This window comes from Rhamphochromis longiceps, linkage group LG12 (genome assembly GCF_057381845.1).
Source record: "Rhamphochromis longiceps isolate RC_006_pf linkage group LG12, R_longiceps_female_GT1.1, whole genome shotgun sequence".
Classification (NCBI taxonomy): domain Eukaryota; kingdom Metazoa; phylum Chordata; class Actinopteri; order Cichliformes; family Cichlidae; genus Rhamphochromis; species Rhamphochromis longiceps.
In genome coordinates, this window is record NC_140568.1 from 7,629,601 (window position 1) to 7,648,586 (window position 18,986).

Here is an 18,986-nt window from a genome sequence, read left to right on the forward strand (position 1 = left end):
GGTTCTCAAAAGTGAAAGCAGAGTTTGCGGGTTTCAATATGACTTGTTTACAACTTTATCTACATTTATAGTTATATTGAAAGCTTTATCTGAAAGACTTTATCATTTATATAAAAAAAAAAACAACCCTAAGCAGTTTCTATTGTTAATGTGTAACTAAAGTAAACTGTACTGGTACAAATCATCAATTCAGGTTTGGGTTACTGATAGGTTTGTAGCTTGAACCTATTCGCTGGAACGTTGAAGACAATATAATTACACAGCAAGCAAGACACGAAGTAGGCAAAGTTCTTCATGTTTCTCGTGCATGGGAGAGAACCGGACAAACGCCGTTCCTTCGCTTGACCCCAGTTGCTCTCGTCCGCTCCCCCGTAACACTGGTCTTTTATTGAGGTTAAATGAATATGCATAGGTTCATTAACATATGACGTCTTCATACAAACAAAGAGTACCTTGCCTGCGTGTGTGTGTGTGTGTGTGTCTGTGTGTGTGTGTGTGTGTGTGTGTGTGGGGGGGGGGGGGGGGGGGGGGGGGGGGGGGGGCAGAGTGTGGCCCCATAAACAACTTCCCTAAACCTGCTGGTCTGGAAAATCCAACAGTTCATCTATATGTAAAAAAGCACTTAGACTAAAACAGATATAGCCACGTTTATCCTACCAAAAAATTCCAGGAATGCACACCAAGCCTTTGCAGCCTGCTAAAGATCACACATCCTATCACTACACAATTGATTATACACCTCTAAGCATATATGGTTGAATATTTCTAAGCATAAATGACAATCAACAATACAAAACCTAACAGTTACCAAAAAAAAGATGTTTGATGCTTCTTCAAACGTCCAATTCAGTCCATTTAGTTTTATTATTATTTATTTACATTGTTGTATTGTTTGCAGTTGTAAATGTCATAAACTGCATGCAGCAGGCAGGAAGGGAGGACCCAAATGCATTTGGGTGCATTAATGCAGACTCCAGGATGTGAAACATAAACTCAAAAAACAGCTTTATTGCTGAACAAGGAAAAACTAACTTAACTGAAGATACAAAATTAACTAGCAGTTTTAGCAGACAGAACACACAGTGTGGACTGAGGGAGACCGTGACGGTGGACAGAAGAAAATAAAGCTAAATATAACAGATCAGACAAGGTACCTTCACAATAGCAGAAGCAAAGCAAAACATGGCGCACACAGATAGGAAACTACCAAAATAAAACAGGAAGCAATGGGAACACACGCACAGAGGTGCAGACAGACACAGAGACGTGACTGACTGGGGAAACATGGATAAACATGGCAGGCAGGTGAAAACAGAATGAAACACGAGGAGGAAACAAGACACAAGACAACGCAGACACAGAGAGAGACATCACAGACACAAGGGGAAAATACTAAACAGGGAATATAACTCACAATGGAAAACTAAAGACCACTAATGAACCAGAACATAATCTAATAATACAAACTACCACAGGAATACAAGAAAACACAAAATGCTGGCCTAAAAGGACCCAGAACCATGACAGTAAAATCTCAGTGAAATTAAAAACCTTATTCTCTATTGTCAGACTGTGACAAATTAATAACACTGGTGGTCAAAATAAAACAAAAATAGTTTGTAGTTTGATTTTGAAGGCCCAAATTTCCATCCTCAGCCCCACGGAGCTTTCCTATTGTTTGTTTGTTCGTTATTTCAAATAGTTTATTAAAGAGCTGGAAGACTGATTGGCTGTGACATGAAAATTAATGAAGATCAAGGCTAACTTTTGTATTCGGCTCTCGTGGTTTGATCTTCCTGATAGGTGTAGCACCTTTTCTTTAGTATGCAATGTTACCCCATATTTGTATAAAAAAACGTATTCTTTAACTTAGAGTTCAGTGAACAAACAACATGCAACAACAAATCAGCAGGTTTTAAACTTAGTCTTGTTCTGTGAGTAACTATTTGTATTTATAAAGAGGTGTGATTCATTTATTGGACATTTTTCAGATCCTAAAGGTTTTTTGTTTCTTGTGTTGTTCTTCTCATTTTGGATTATATATGACAAAAGCCTTACAGCCAGAGTGTCCAACCTTCCAGGCCTCGGGGGCCGTTGTCCTGCAGGTTTTAGATATCACCTTATGTCCACACACCTAAATCAAATGATGAGTTCATTAACTGTTGAGGAGGTCATTTAGCCATTTAAATCAGCTGTGTTGTGGATCAAGGACACGTCTAAGACCTGCAGGACACCGGCCCTCGAGGCCTGGAGTTGGACAATCCTGCCTTACGGTCATAAACTCTTTCCAAATTCACTTCTTCTCCTTAAGTTTATGATTATGTTTATGCTTTTTGCCATGGTTGTCCTGTTTTCACTCAGCTGATGTTTACTGCAGCACATTGAACTTACATCAACAGAAATCTAAACATAAAAATTTTTTTCATCCCACCCACTGCAGCAATGACAAAAGAAAGAAAACTAACCCTGAATTTTAAATCAAAGCTCATCTAGTGAACTGTTTCTGTCGGTAACTCATCTGACTAAGGCCAAACTTTAACCTGGTCTGCAAAAGTAAAAGCAAAAGAGTTTGGTACTTTCATTATGACTTGTGTACAGGTTAACTTAAAAGCTTTATCTGAGTCACTTTATAGTATAAAAAAAAGCTGCGCTGTTTTTCCTTTGTTAATGTGTAAAGGATTTCCTAATGCATGAACGAGTGTAACAAAGTTCTCAAAAATGCAGATAGATGCAGAGATTTACAACCGATAAAAGTCACTCCCAGAAAAGGTCAGGTTAACAAAGATTAAACTGACAGCAAAACAACAAAGAAGCCATCTCCTAAACCTTCAGCGTCATTAACTATTACACTACTGTTAATGTTCTAATATCTATCTAGATTGTGCATGAAAAGTGCATCACTCTTCTACAGTTCAATGTGTTTCGGTTTTATAGCCGTAAAATATCCATCAAAATAAAAACTAAAACCAAAGTAGAAGACTGACAAAGATACTCCAAAGCAAACCAAAAAACAGCAATATTTTTAATTAGCACCATCATCATCCAGTTCTTTTGTTTTTTCTTTGTTTTGTTATTCAAACAGAAAGTCTTTATTATGTCCCTGGAAGACTGTCTGGCTATTTTGAAGCATGCAGGTTGGTTTGGATTTAATTCCTGACAAGTGTAAAAAAAAAAAAAAAAAAAAAAGCATTTTGGGCTGATATTTCACATGTATAAACAAAGCCTAACAATAGTACATATATGTACTATTGTTAGGCTTCTGTGCACAGATTCTATACTATAGTATAGAATCTGTGCACAGAAGATTAAAGCTCAATAAGACTGTTACTGTGAGTGTCCTGATGTCCTCACTCAGCTCAGACATTGAACTGTGAATGGAGGTTAATGACATCATCAGAATGTACAGTCACTTCCCCAGCCCCTCCTCTTTTCCTTTCCTGGTTATGCTGGGAGTGTTTGTGTTTTCAACCCACATGTGGAAACTATAAAGGAGCACACACACTATCATCCATCAGGACTCAGCTGACAAGTATTATTTACAACTTCAAAATGCCATGGTCACGCTCTATGAGGATTTTTAAATGTAAGTTACAGAGCTGCTTTATATATCAGTTTGGTAAATCAATAACTATTATACCCAAATCAACAAATGTCAGCTGTTTCTATATTGTTACTAGACTAAACAGTTATTTATATTATATGAAAACAAGCAACATAATTGACTTTGGAAATTATAGTGCATAAATATGAGAAACAGATGTTTTTCACTTGCAATTTTGAAGAATGTAAAATCTGCTGTTATCTATTGAAATAAATCCATGAAAACTGAATGAAAACAATAAAGAATATATGAAAAATGGCAAAGTACTGTAAGGATTAGCAAACGACTGCAAAAAAAATTCTTAATTATAAGCTGTGAATTAAATGCAAAAATCTTTAAAGATAAAGTTTATATTTTAGAGGAAATGCTTATTGCCAAAGATAAAGTGCAAACACAATAACTGTGTGAGACATAAACAATGAATAATCACAGGCCACCTAGTGGACATTGAATGCAACTTAGTTCACTTTATTTAATGATCAGGATGAAGTCCAAAGTGTCACATCATTCTCAAAAGTGAAAGCACAGGAGTTTGCAAATTTTATTACGACTTGTTTACAAGTTTATTAGCTTTTATTATTGCACTAAAATCTTTTTCAGAAACATCTTAAAGGTGTAAAATAAGCTCATGACAGAAAACCTTGTCACATTATTTTCAGTTATCTTTTATTAATAGTAAGTCAGACTACTAATTTTCCATTAAACCATTAAATGTATGCATGATATTTAAGCATCTGATCACATGCAAAGAAATATTTTTATATCAGCACTAATACGTTTTATTTAATTCTGTGTAGTTGGCAAGTCAGAGGTGTCACACAGATGCAGCTCACGCTGTGTCAGTCCTCTGTCCTTCGACAGTCAGGCTGTGGGAGAAAAGGTCCGCTTGAGTCATGGAGGTCGACTCGCAGAGAAGACTGATAACACCTTCAAGAATGGGCTGGTGTTCAGCAACCGTCCAGTGAAGATCCAGGAGAAGATTTGTCTGAGAATAGAGAAGGATTCATCCATCTGGGACGGGGCTCTGCGTGTGGGCTTTACCACTGTGCCACCCTCAACCAGATCTCTGCCTCTGCCCAGCATGTCCATCCCCAACCTCACTGACAAGTCCGGACACTGGGCTGTTCCATTGGATGAATCTGTCTGCCAAGCAGGTTCAGAGCTGGAGTTTTGGGTTTCTTCTCATGGCAGCATATACATAGGTGTCAACAACGAGGAGTACGAGCGACTACCAGGAGTGGACACTAAACAGCCGCTGTGGGCCATGATAGACATCTACGGGCAGACGCGCTCCATTTTGCTGCTGGGTAAGTTCACTAGAACCACGGTTATATTTGACCTACAGAATGTTTTTCCTGTTCTGTGAATGCAGAGCAATTCACATGCTCTGAGAGTTATAAATGTTGTCTGATTCATAGACTGAATGACTATTCAAATACTCCTTTCTCTTTGCTGAAGACTCCAAGAAAAACAAAAAGCTGCTTTACCGTAGAAGATCCTGTCCTGCACCTGAACCGCTCGCCTCACCTGATCCTGACAGTCACTTTCGTTCAGTTCCTGATGTTTCAGACTTCAGACGTGAGGACTGCATCTCCTGTCTTGACACAAAAATGCCAGAAGGTAAAGAGTCATTTCAAACATTTTTGGCTGTTTTCAGTTGCACATTTCTGACCAGAGAAGATAAAAGTGAAATCAGCTGTGATAGTGTGGTCTCATTTCCTGATGTCACATATGTAATTGGGATCTCTCTCTTTTTACAACAGATAACGTCTGTGTGGTGTGCATGGCGAAAGAGGCCAGAATCACACTGCCTTGTGGCCACCGATGTTTATGTAAAGACTGCAACTTCAGAGTCTGTGAGCAGTTTGGCACCTGTCCGCTGTGTCGACACACGATCAGCGCTCCATCAGTGGGGGAGCGGTGGTTTATAGAGGTCAGCTGATCTCTGAGACAACAGCCTGGAATTGTGACAGAAGAATAGCAGCAAGAGTGAAAAGGAACGTTTACAAGATGCTAGTGAAGGTCTGCTGATGTGGAGATGGTGGCACAGACAAACAGACAGGAGGCCAAGTGTTGGCAGTATTGAAGATGCTAAGAATGTCTCCGTTAGTGACCATACGGGATAGGACTAGAAATGAGTACATTTAGAGGACAGCTCAGATTGAGTGGTTTGGAGACAACGTTAAAAAAGCAAGGCTAAGATGGTTTGTACTTATGCAGAAGAGTGATGGTGAATAAACTGGCCAAAGGATGTTGAAGATGGAGCTGTTAGACAGGAGGAAGAAAGCAAGACAGAAAAGGATGATAGGATGATCCACTGTGCCGACCCTGGAAGGGAACAACCAGAAGAAGAAGAAGAGGAAGAAAGAAACTTTACTAAAAGGTTGATGACACTGAACTGAAATATTTCTAAATTGAAATAATTGAAATAGTACATCTCTTTTTGTTTTATAAACAAAATGTATTTTTGTAATTTTTAAGTCATTGTGTGACTTAAACACTTAAACACAAAATGTGCTGTATGGTTTATTTTTCATTGTTATTGTAAATTGTAAAGCAATGTTGAATTTTTAAAAAAATACAAAATTCAACTGTGCCAGTATAAATAATCTGTAATATGTCATAATAAGCGCTTTTCTGTTATTTAACTGTATGTGTTTTTATGGAACTTACTGTAAACAAGAGTGATATTAAATGGACTGTGATGAAAGGGAACCTGTCGAGACCATGTTTGATTAAAGATGTCTCTACAATCAGGTATTTACTGATTATGGAGATATTAAGTGAAAAATCAAAGCAGGAGTTCAGGTAAGAACAGACTGTATTGCCAACCCAGGCCAGCCCACATACGTGTTGATGAAGCGGCCCCGATGGTCACAAACTGCCTGGAAGATGACTGATGGGATCAGTTTCCTGTTTCTGTAGCACTGACCATCAGGGCTGCTTGGAGACTTGATGCAGATGTGGCAGCTGTCGATTGCACCAACGGCTCTCAGAAAGTCTCTATGGCGTGCCAGCCATGCAAACCCACAGGACAATACCTCCAGCTCCTTGAGGGTCTTTGGGAGCAACATGATCTAGTGGCGAATGGCCACCACCCCCTCTGTGAGTCTATCAACAATGTAGTGAACAGTAGAATGAGGCATCCCGAACACTCTTGAGACCACCTGTAGGATGCTCCTCTTGCCAACCAGAAAAGAAACATCAGGGTCTCAATTGTGGCATCCAGGAGATTTAGCAACACTGCCATAGACTCCCTGCTTAGCCGAAAATCAAGCCTGGGATCCTCCTGGTTAAAAAAACGGTCCAGGACTGGTACACTCAGATTAATCCTGCAGTACAAGACTCTGGTCTGGTTAAGCAAAAGGTGGAGAACAACATAATCAGTTTTAGTAATAAGTTATGATTTAATTTATTTTAAGAGATCAAAGTATTATTTTCAATATTATCTCATCACTTTTGACGCAGAGAATGTATTTTATTGACTAATATTAGTAGTGTTAAGGTTCACAATTGAGGAGGGAGAGTACAAACCACTCTTGGTCCAGAAGCTCTTTGGTCAAACAATGATTTTAATGAACACACGTGTGGGAAGACACTCTGTACGCAGACAGCCAGTAGTCCTCGACTTAATCAAAGCATGAACAGATATTTTATAGCATCAGGGTTTGATTTACTGACGCCCCTTCATGCGTCACAGATACATTTTATACATAGATCAGATCAACACCAGAATGACTTTTCACCTAGAAGATCATCTTCTATTTTCATGGCTGGTACTTTCCGTTATCTTAAAGTGAATTGTTCCTCTTTCTTGTCGAGACATAACTAATCTCTCCTCTAAATAAGTCTACCTAATATGTGTATGTGTTGACCTCACATGCTCTTTGTGTCACCTCTTAACTGTCTGTGTCTCGTCCTCAAATGCTCTTTCTCAATTCACCTGTTGCACTTCTGACCTTTCACTAGACCAGAAGCTCACTGAGACTATGTGTATGTCTTCTACTAAATAAATGTTTTAACCAAGAACCTCTACTTAAAAGCTTAATATAAAATGATCTGATATATAAGTGTTTTGTAAGCATGTATTGCAATTCCTTCTATGGCTCCAAGTCACTTGCACAATAGATTGTCCGAACATCGCGCCGAACAAAGCTTCCGACCCCCAATTAATTGACCGAGCTCCAACTCTTTAATAAGCACAGATATGCATTGTGTATAAAATAGTCATAACTGCTTAAGGCCTTCTTAAAGCTATCTGTTCCTCTGTTACAGCAATGATCATTTTGAATAACCTAGTAATTCAAATGGCCTCGTCTGGCCTGCTCCTCAAAATAACTATCTGCTTTCACTTCTGCATACAACTTCCTGTCAGCCTGCAACTCAGTCTTTCTGAAAGAGACACTGTTCAACCCCTGAATGCAATATAAACTCCAGATTATATTATTAATGCAATGGTAATAATGATGATTATTTAACAATAGCAGTAAAATAATTTCCCTGCTCCACACTCCCTCTCTCGACCTCTGGAACACCAGAGGTCGCAATACATTGTGTCCTCGCTCAGACCCTCTCTGGTGGTTCAGCATGCCTCGAGTTCTCCAGGATCCTCGCCCCTCCTGTGGTCGCCGAGATCTTCTGCAAAGGAAACAAAACACCTTTTCCTGCATCTCCCTAACTTATCCTTTTTGGGACTCTGTAATCAAAAGCCTGATCCTAATTATGTTCTTAACTTATTGACTTGTATCTATGTATATTCTTCAACGTTACTCATCACTTTAAAACTCTTTAAGCCCTGCTTTTAGGTCCGGTTGCTCGCTCTATTTTTCCCTTATCTGATCATCAACATCCTGTGCACAAATTGTCGCTGCTGCAAGTTCCTCTACTCTAAAAGATCCAAAAGAAAACAACCACTTTAATCAATTAAGTTTAAGCATATAAGCAATTACTCCTGTATACATTTCATCATAGCTGAATGCTGCCTTGAAACAACTCCTATGTGTTAACACTAACTTCATTTTAAAACCTCCCATTTCCTATGTTATCACCTGTTTTTGGTATAGCCTTTTTATTTCATTTTGCTCCTTTTAATGTAACAATACCTCCTAATTCTAGTTTATCAGACTTAACCAAAATATATGCTTTCCTTCCTCTTTGGTCCTTCTTTAAGTTCAGTTAAAAGCTAAATGAATTTAAGGCCTTTTGCCTGGAATCAATACTGTCATGTGTGTTTCTTAACTCTGTGTTACCCCCTTGTGCCCCTCTGTCTATTTATGAGCTCTCGTCTCTCTTTGTGTTTATTCCATGTTTCCCCCAGCCTGTTATGTCTGTGTTCTCCCCGTGCTTTCTCTCCTCCTGTCTGAACCTCTGTGTACTTCCTGTTTTACTTTGACAGTCTCTCGTCAGTATGCGTAATGTTGTGTTCACTCCTGCCCTGTCTCGTTATGTTTATCAGTATCCCCTGTGTTCCCCACCTGTGTGTAATCTCCCTGTGTTCTCTGGGTGTATTTAAGTTGTGTCTTCTGTTATGGTAGTTACTGGTTCGTCTGTGTTGTTTCCCCTCGGTCTCCCTGCGTCTCTTGTGTATTTCCCCGGACCTCCCTGCATCCTCGTTTCTGGTTTGTGTTATTAGCTTACCCAGTTTAGGTTTCCGGTTTCTTGTTTTTCCACCAGTGCTGTTTTGTGCCCACCGTTGTAAATAAATATTCACCTGCACCAGAGCTGCCGCCTTTTGGGTCCTTTTCTACAACTCCACACGGCTTGGCCCGCAAACCGTGACAAGTTCACTTTAATCCTTTAACCTTAACTTAAAAATAACAGTTTCAGTTTTACCATATCCAAATGATCAAAAACCCAAAAGGTCCTGAAATGATCCTAAATTATTAAACAATTAAATTATTAAACCCTAAACCCCCCTTTATCTTGATACATTTCATGTGTCAAGATACTATACAAAACTTAAAAATGCTCAGTTTTCCCCACTCATGATCCAATCTATGTCATAAAAATAAACTTAAAACAGAACAGTTATCAGTCATGTGTTTCTTCAATTAATGGTAACTGAGTTACATCAAAAAAATATTTCCCCTTTAGCACTTGGCATTCTCCCAACAATATACTATAATCCCATAATCTAACCCCACTTAATAAAACAAAACAGAAATTTTCTCTGGTAAAAACAAATTATTTGTCCACATTTATTCATCCTCACATTCATTCACACATTCACTCCATATTTTTGCTAATAGTGGAGCTTCCCGCACGATCAGATACTCCACCCTCAGCAAAATGAGCTCAGTCATTTTTTATTTTCCATAGGAAAATATTTCTTTATGCTTTTGGACTGGATTGACTCGCATAAAATCCTTTTTACAGGGACTTACGACCTTGATCAGTCCCCACAGGTAGCTCTCCTCAGCCAATTGTAATCTGGAAAGCCCCCCCTTGTATTTGCTCTCCCCGAGAATTTTCAGCGCTGTTGCAGGCCTGCTTAAAACAGAAATGGAAAAAATAGAGCTGATTGTTAGCTCATAAAAACAAAACAAAATCACCCGACAGGTTTTCTTTAAGTGCACTGTTACAAAATAATGGGCCCAATTTTTAGACATGTCCATGTTTCCTAAAACTCCCTCTATTAAAAACAAAAACAACAACCCAAACCTAACTGACAAAATCAACCCATCACCACAACAACCTCAACAACCTTAAACGCACAAAAGTTTTGCCACCACATAATTTCGCCTCCTCAATACACCGAAAGTCTCATTAAAACCACACAATTTGCACACAAAAATCACCCCCTTATGCTCTTAAATTCAGCATAAGACCCCTTACGACATCATATAATCACTAAACTATAAATTCCCTACCCCAATCTGCACTTCTCGTCTGCCATGCTTCCTCTTCTGAAAGTCACTTCCTCAGTCACACACATACAGGAAGCTCCTATGTCACCACTCACTCCAGCTAATGTGCATACTGAGTCATCTCTCAAAAAGCTGTAACAACAGAAACATATGTTTAAACATTACCAACTCATTAAATTATTTTATTTCTTTCTACAGTGATCACTGGTTTTGATCACTTAGTACGAGAGAGCACTCCTAAGTCACTCTTTTTTAAAACTACTTTAATCACTTTTATTTTCATAACTCCCTTTGTCATATGCCTTCTTTTGAGTTATTCCTCAGCTTCAAACTCAAATGTATTTTATTAAACATTCACACCATTGTATCATTCATACAAAATAGCAAGCTGTTCTTCATTGCATATGTTTGTGTTCTTAGCCAGGTTTAATCAGTGTCTATGCATTAAACTCCATGAGCTTGTCTTGTCTTTATAAGGTTAATGCATTTTCTGTTTGTGTATGTGAATTTGCATATGTTGCTTTTGCAGTGTGTCAGACTCCTGCACAATTCTCCACTTAAGCCGTCAGTTTCTTTCCCAAATTTACAAACCCAAATTCTGATTTCCTACCTTAAATAGCAGCATTCCTTGTCCTCAGCCAGAAGGTAGGGCTCCACTTGCCACTTACCCCCTCTGCCTCAGCCCAGCGGCTTTACCCTTGAGGTCCCGTCTTCTTCACTTCATCTCACCCGTGAGTCTGAGCTCACCGGGACTGAGTGAGGCCGAGTAATCGTGGCTGTGCCTGCCTTAGGTTGTCCCAGGGTTTCGAGGTGGGATCTTACCCGTCATGGGCTATCCAGCCTTCCATACTCGCCTGATACGGGGCCCAAGTGGGCAGGGGAGGGAACACACTGGCTCTGGAAATTAAAGGAGTGTAAGCTGCTTCCTTCATTGCATCTTATATTAAACTATCTCACTTCTGACTCCTTCCTAGAATAATTTCACATATGGCACTTTGTGTATGTGTGTTTTCTATTCATTAATGTAATTGTCAGTTATTTTCTCTCTTCATTTTACTTTTTATCTGTTTGTTTGTAACGTTCTACTTTAGTTCTACTAAATCTTGACGTAAAAACAATACACCCTTATTTCACGCACACACTCTGCATTTTCACACTCACACACACACCGTCTAAAATAGCAGCAAGCAGTCAGTGCATTGCTGACTCGACACACAGAGATCTCTCACACCAAATTTTCTTATTCTATATTACAACGACGTCTTATATTTACAACCACTGTCAGATCTGTCAGCTTTAGCGCCTACACAATTTCGACAAATTTAAAATAACCGCCCAGCGGATAAACTCCCTGAGTTTTTTGCGACCAATTAACCAGTATCAAGACTTTAACTGTTTCTGGCCTCATCTCTAAAATCCCTAACTCAATTTAAAAGCGTCAACCAACCCAAACTTTGCCTGAAGCTCTATTTTTTGGCGTTTCCCAGCCAAGGCTTACCCTGAAGTTTTAAGTTAAAGTTACACGCCCGAAGTCCAACTTCTCCTGTCCAAAAAAGCCTTTTACTTCTACTTACTTCTGATTGGCTTTTACTATATATTAATATGCTTTTTTAAGGATCAAGACGTGGGTGTGTTTTTCCAGCTTTATTAACAGTTGTTTTTTCAGAGATCAGATGTCCTCACATCTTCAGCAGTAACGTTAATCTATATTGCACAGAGTGCATGTTTTGTATGATAAATTTTACCCATACCCTGCAGAATGAGAGACAGAGCAGCTGGGCTATGTAAAAAGTGTAAGGGGGCGTGTTCACGGTCACGTCCAGCGGGTGTGTGGGCAGAGACGCTCCACCACGAGTTACTACTGAGCAGACTCTGGCTCCAAAAGTGGAACATGGCAGCTCCCACAAGCGGGATATTTTGGCTTCATTTTTGCACAATGGGAGGAAGTGCTGTCGTGTCGTTCATCTTTTATACAGTAATTGGTTAGGACCAATCAGCAATCTTCTCCTTAAGAAATTTCAAAAATATACAAAACAATATATATAACTTCATAAGTCGACAAAAATAAAATCCAGAAAAATCATGTAGCTTTTCAGATTCATGATTCTTTCGGTTGCATCATAAAGATGTTTCAAGTTTATACACTTAACCTTAAGTTGAGGTCTTTCATGTCTCTTTAACAAAAAACAGAAACAAAATCCCTATTCAGAAATCTCTCTTCTATATGATGGTTTGTGTGTGTAAACGTGTATGCGTGTCTGTGTGTCCACACACAGCAAGCATTTGTTTGGCCAGCTGATATGGCGCCTCGAGCAAAAATCCTGGCCACGCCCCATCCCTTAAGATCCCGCTCCAAAGTCCTATTAATTTAGAAAGAAGACGCTGCATTGTTAAGTCAGAGGGAGATGGAGAATGAGCCTATTTCCAAAAAAAAGTGGAGTGTGTTCCTTTAAATACTATATATTGTTAAAAACTAAAACACACACACACAGACCTTTTGAAATGTATTTTGGTCTGAAACTAATAAAGATCACACTAAAGTGATGGTTCATCATAGAAAGGAAGGCCTTCTCTGAATGAGACAAACTCAGAATCTGTGTCTTTCTTTTCTTGTTTAGAGACTTCAGGAACTTCATTTTTTCCATATATGATGATGATGAATTATGATCACAGCTGGCTCACAGCTCAGTGGACATTTAGATGAGAAAATATACACTCAACAAAAATATAAACGCAACACCTTTGTTACTGCTCCCATTCCCCATGGGATGGACGTAGAGACCTAAAATTCATTCCAGATACACAATATAACCATCCCTCCCAAACAGTGGTCACAAATCAGTCCAAATGTGTGGTAGTGGGCACATCTGCTATATTGAGATAATCCATCCCACCTCACAGGTGTGCCACATCAGGATGCTGATCTGACATCATGAGTAGTGCACAGGTGTACCTCAGACTGCCCACAACAAAAGGCCACCCTGGAATGTGCAGTTTTGTCTCACAGCAAAATGCCACAGATGCCACAAGCAATGAGGGAGCGTGCAATTGGTATGCTGACAGCAGGAATGTCAACCAGATCTGTCGCCCGTGCATTGAATGTTCATTTCTCAACCATAAGCCGTCTCCACAGGCGTTTCAGAGACACAGAAGTTCAACTTAAAGCGCAGCTTTATTGCTGGAAACCCTCTTACTAACTAAAGGCATCAAAGACAAACAAAAATGCTGGTGGACTAAAACACTGAAGCAGAAAACACTGAACTGGAAACAAAACACTGAACTGGAACTGGAAACAAAACACTGGCAACACGGAGGCAAAACACACACAGCTTGTTGAGGGTACGACGCAACACTGACTCAGAGAAACACAGGGTCTAAATACACTGGGAAGTAACGAGGAGAATGAGACACAGAAGGAGAGCACAGCTGGGGGAAATTAGAACTGACAAGACAAGCAAAGCAGGACACATTCACATAAGTCACGGACCTTCAAAGTAAAACAGGAAGGATCACACAGAGACGCGAACTTGACACCGTGGAGACAGCAACTAAGAAACACAGAGACATAAACCATAAGGCAGAGGACTCTAAGAACCGATAGACACGGAGGGGAACTCAAACATGCAGACACAGACTTACAGAACAGAGGGGACACAGAGAAACGAGAAGGGCAAGGGATCGAAACTAGAAACCATCGAATAACTCACACCAAGTACAATAATACAAAAATCACAAAGAACTAAAACGCTGGGTCAGGAGACCCAGGACCCTGACACATTCATCTTAGCCAAACCCGTTCTCATTCCCGACGCGTAAAATACTGACGATTTGTCACGTCCCTTAACTTCTCATGCTGACGCTAAAGGTACCCTTCCACGTTTTTATGCGACGCTGTGGGTTGTCAATTCATTCCAATATGAACCCGCTCGCGGCGATCAGAGACGCTTCGAGCAGAGGCTCCAGCCATCCATTTACTCCAATAATAACCCCGTCACAGCGAAACATGAGGCTGTGAAGCACAATCTAACTGGAGAACCGGGGACCCTCTCCGCGAACGGGTTCCCCCCCCCCTAATTTAATGCTTTCTTTTAATGACATCAACATTTCTCAACAAAAACACATGAAAGTATCACTGATAATTCAACAATAAAATCGCTTCATGTTGTGGCCATCACACAGTGTTTTCCAGTGATTCACGAGCTGAAAGTGCGCAGATTTAACGTACATAATCCTTTGTTAGGTTTATTACTTTCATTTCACACGTAAAACACATTTATAGATTCATCCACCACTCCTGTTAGTTTTGGATGCGCTCGGCTCCAACCAATCAGACCAATTTATGCAGACGGCGCACTAATCCCGTAACTGCACACTACCCATAATCCTCAACCGCCGTTGCTATGGAAATGAAGATAACAACAGCTTGGTGCTACCCGTTATTCCTTTATTTACTCTAAAATAATAACCAGCGATAATACGAAAATAAACTGGCCCAGTGTTTAATTATGTAATTACAAATTGCAAATTTTATTCTTTTATTTTATTTTTTTACAAATTGCAATATTTATCTACAGCGCGCCTTTAGCGACATGTCAACAGATCTTAAGCAAGGCGATTGGATGGTTTTTTACTGCAATGCATCTTGGGAGTCATAGTAAATGTATCTTTCAACTCACGGTCCTGCAGCGAATTTTTCAACTCGACACGAGGCAGATCCTAGCTAAGTAAGTTGTGATAAACTGTGGGTAATTTGCATGTTAAACTGATATTAAACTTGAAATGTTTTCACAGAGCAGTCTGTGTACCAAGAGAACTACTTCTGCAAAAGTTTATTTAATTTTTTTTTGGTGATGTATTCTCATGTGTAAGACACTTGCTTGGCCACCCAGCTAATGTTAGTACTGCTCTATTTTAGCAATGTATCTTTTCTGTAATCAATTGAGTTTTTTTTAACCCTATTCACGTAATTAACTCAATATTAACGACTTTAATCTCGTAATTGATTTTTTTTCTAAATATGGTGTAATACTGCCTCGTAATATAAGTTATTTCTTTGGTCATGAATTATTTTTGTAGTCATTTAACCAAAACAGACCTGAAATGATCCCTACATGTTCCATTTTCATTTGCAGAAATGACAAAGCCAAAAACCAAACCATGCTCTTCCTGTCAGGCTCCAAACACCTGCAACAGGAAGACATGCAGTGGATGCCTGGGCAGCCTGAACGTAAAGGAGTGATTGAAAAAAAACAAGAACAGTTTAAAAACAGTAACTGGGCTGCCTCTGTTAAAAACAACAGAAATGCGAGCAGGATGGTTAATTCAGCCCAGTTGTCAGTAAGTTTAAAAGTTCTGATCTAATAAGTGGTTGGTCTGCTAGACAATTCTTTATTAATCACAGTTGTCAATGTTTTCTTGTATATCATGAAGTAAGAAACTAACAAGACATGTATATACACATAAAATATTAATTTATAAAAGAGCATAAATAAAAAAGTTATTCACATCAGAATAACACCATCGCACTAAAGACATCAAACTAGAAAAAACTTGTTAAAAACAATTTTTATTTAAGCTACTTCTGATTTTTAATTTAATCGGCTATTAACTTAGAGACAAAACAATTCAAGATGGATTTTATCATACATTTACAGGTTTGGTCACCATAAATACTTTTTAACTATCTACAACAATAAAACAACAAAGATGTGAAACTTAAAGGTTTGTTATACATCAATTTGCTTACATGAAAGACTGGCTGCATGTTTTTCTTTGTTGTTCTTGCAGGTTTCAAAACTACATGCCCTGGGCTACCAGCCAATTCTGTTTCTTGGACAGTTTGACCGTAAGTGCCGTATAGTAGGGGACGTGATCACTCAGATCTAACCAGCAGAAGGTGCTGCACGTGACATCCTCATGAAGATGAGGAAGCTTTATGAACACCTTCTGAGAAGTAAGATATGCTTTGTCCATTATCTGTAACCAGGTGTCCTTATCAGGTAGCCTATCCTAGCTGTCTTTGGGTGATACTCATGGTACACCCTAGATAAGAAGGCAGATCACCACGGGGTACACAGAGACAAACAAGATGGTGAGGATGAGGATAGTTAACAGTCACCAGCTATTCTATTCTATTCTACTCTACTCTGTTCTGTTCTATTCTATTATTCAGCCAAGGCTCAGACCAGTAACCTTCTTGCTGTGAGGTGACAGCTGCCCTACATGTCCTGTTGCTAATAGAGCAGGGCGATATGGCCAAAAATATTTATCACGATATATATTTGAAAATTTGCCATAACGATATAACTGACGATATAATTGATGCGAGACAAAATACAACTCCACAACATTACTAGCGCAAAAAGACAACCTTCCATTTATTTTCACTTAAACAAGAAGCTGGTTTTTATGTACATTAAAGCTTTATAAAAATGTAACAGTGCAAATGCAAATTCCTTGCTGAAAGTTTAACCAAAAGGCATTTCCAGTAGAAATGGGCTGACATATCCTGAGCATAACCATGTATAATATCCACTGAAGTTAAAAAGAGGTGCTTTGCAACATTAAACTGCAGTGTGCAGTGCGTATTTTTCGGACCATAAGGTGCACGGGATTATAAGGCACATTAAGCGAAACAAAGCAGTCAGATAAATCAAACTTTATTAAACTCATTCTTCTTGCTTCCTCCACTTCTGTACCATTGATTCATTAATGTTGAATTCTTTGGCAGCGGCTCTATTCCCATGTTGTTGCAGTATATTAATGACTAACCTTGTATTGTGGATGGATTATCTCAGTTGTTCTCCTAACTGAAGTTTGGTCCGTTTACAGCATCCTGCCATGCGATTGCATTTGTCTCTAACTATCAGGAACCTTCACGTTAACTTTTATAAGTGGAAAAGTGTTAGTGTTCGTCCTCCAGCTTCACTGTTTATGTTATGCTAACATAGCTGTGTCGCTAGCGATCACGTAGCACATCATTATATACCAGCTAGCTCAACTTCAGTAACCCTACAAACGTCACTGCTGTTTAGTTTCCTGTCTTCATTTATGTTGGAAGTGATAGCAGAGCTGTACGTTTGAATTTTTTCAGAAATCTCTCAGTCAGAACATGCTATATCATGCTTAGGTAACTAGCGAAACTAGCGAGCTAACTTCCGCTAGCTTCCTGCTAACTTCTAACTCCGTTAAATATAATAACTTTTGTTTTCATGGAGTTAAACTTTATAGTTACACCTGGTAAAGCAGCAATGCTGATCGTTTTATTAAAGATGAAAGAATTTAGACAGTTTTTAACTCTCAGTGATGCTGCAGTGTTGTTTGACCTGAAGCATACAGAGTTTAGGACCCAGATTACTCCCAGATTTAAGAGCATCTTAGTCTGACAAATACGACAATGCATGTTCTGCAAAAAAATGTGCTTTGTTGTGTATCTGACGGACAAACACCAAACCAGTTCCACATCACGGAAGTTGCACCATTTTTACAAACCAATTCTGGTTCATCTGTTTCACTCAACAATCGGCCATGTGCGTATGAAAACAAAGGCACTGTGCGTTTTACTCCCATTCTATCGCGATATTTCATTTTCCTATCGTTGCCTAACATTATACCGGTATTACCGTGAACGGTATAATATGGCCCAGCCCTAATAGCTAAACTAATTAGCCGGTTTCCATTAATACACCCGTCTCAAAACGCGCACTGCTGGTTTTACAAGGCTCTTTTCAGCCTAATGTAGCTAACGCTAATGCTAGAAACGAGCTAAAGCTAACATAAATTTATCATATGCGCCTTCACTGCCTGCAACACAATGCTGTCGATAAATAAACCAAGTTGGATTATTTTCTTACCGTAGTAACTGAAGACGAGCTGTGGCAGACGTTAAATTAAAAAAATGAGAAACAAGTCCACGAAAATGAAGATAGTGTGCTGCCGTAGTCCAAAGCAAAACTTGTGTGGAGCTGTACAGACGTTATCAGCGGTGGAGCCTGATGCAGTGCACTGATTGGCCCGTTTGAAATCAGGCGCCTTGATGTGAAACGGTGCTCTAAACTTCAGGGGAAAACGCCTGGTTTGGGGAGGAGGTTCTTTTAAAATCTTTTTTCTTCATATGATAATTAACTATGAATATGTCTGTGAAGGTTCTCAGTCATCCAGGTCATCGTAGTCAAAGGAGCTTGCAAAGAAAAGCGTCTGGACTTCTTTAAGTTGCTTGAAGAAGTGGATAAAAACATCAAGTTCACCAGGGAAGACACAAAGGACAACTGTCTGCCTTTCCTGGACTGCGCTGTGCACATTGAAGAGAACGGCAAACTCAACATCGAAGTTTACCGGAAGCCCACACACACGGACCAGTACCTCCTCTTTGACTCCCATCACCCTTTGGAACACAAACTTGGAGTAATTAGGACCCTACACCACCGGGCAGAACATGTTCCCTCTAAGCCTGAAGGGAAAAAGAAGGAACACACACATGTAAAGGAAGCACTCAAAACGTGCGGCTATCCTAAATGGGC

At 39.4% G+C, this 18,986-nt stretch overlaps 1 protein-coding gene and 1 pseudogene across 1 annotated transcript; one reads left to right on the top strand and one right to left on the bottom strand.

The window, feature by feature from the left end:
* Positions 1 to 1,689: 1,689 nt before the first annotated feature.
* On the bottom strand, positions 1,690 to 11,315 carry LOC146656773 (uncharacterized; annotated as a pseudogene).
* Positions 3,496 to 6,113, top strand: LOC146656774 (E3 ubiquitin-protein ligase NEURL3-like). Its single transcript, XM_085426841.1, has 4 exons — positions 3,496 to 3,583; positions 4,399 to 4,908; positions 5,060 to 5,221; positions 5,365 to 6,113. Exons 1-4 carry the CDS (start codon positions 3,550 to 3,552, stop codon positions 5,541 to 5,543), a joined length of 885 nt encoding a protein of 294 aa, XP_085282967.1. The 5' UTR covers positions 3,496 to 3,549; the 3' UTR covers positions 5,544 to 6,113.
* Positions 11,316 to 18,986: the final 7,671 nt, after the last annotated feature.

Excerpts from the sequence above, each read along its gene's own strand:
- LOC146656774 (XM_085426841.1), top strand. The coding sequence starts at position 3,550 with ATGCCATGGTCACGCTCTATGAGGATTTTTAAAT. Across the intron at positions 3,584-4,398 it reads CTCTATGAGGATTTTTAAAT|TTGGCAAGTCAGAGGTGTCA; the intron begins GTAAGTTACAGA and ends AATTCTGTGTAG. Across the intron at positions 4,909-5,059 it reads GCGCTCCATTTTGCTGCTGG|ACTCCAAGAAAAACAAAAAG; the intron begins GTAAGTTCACTA and ends TCTTTGCTGAAG.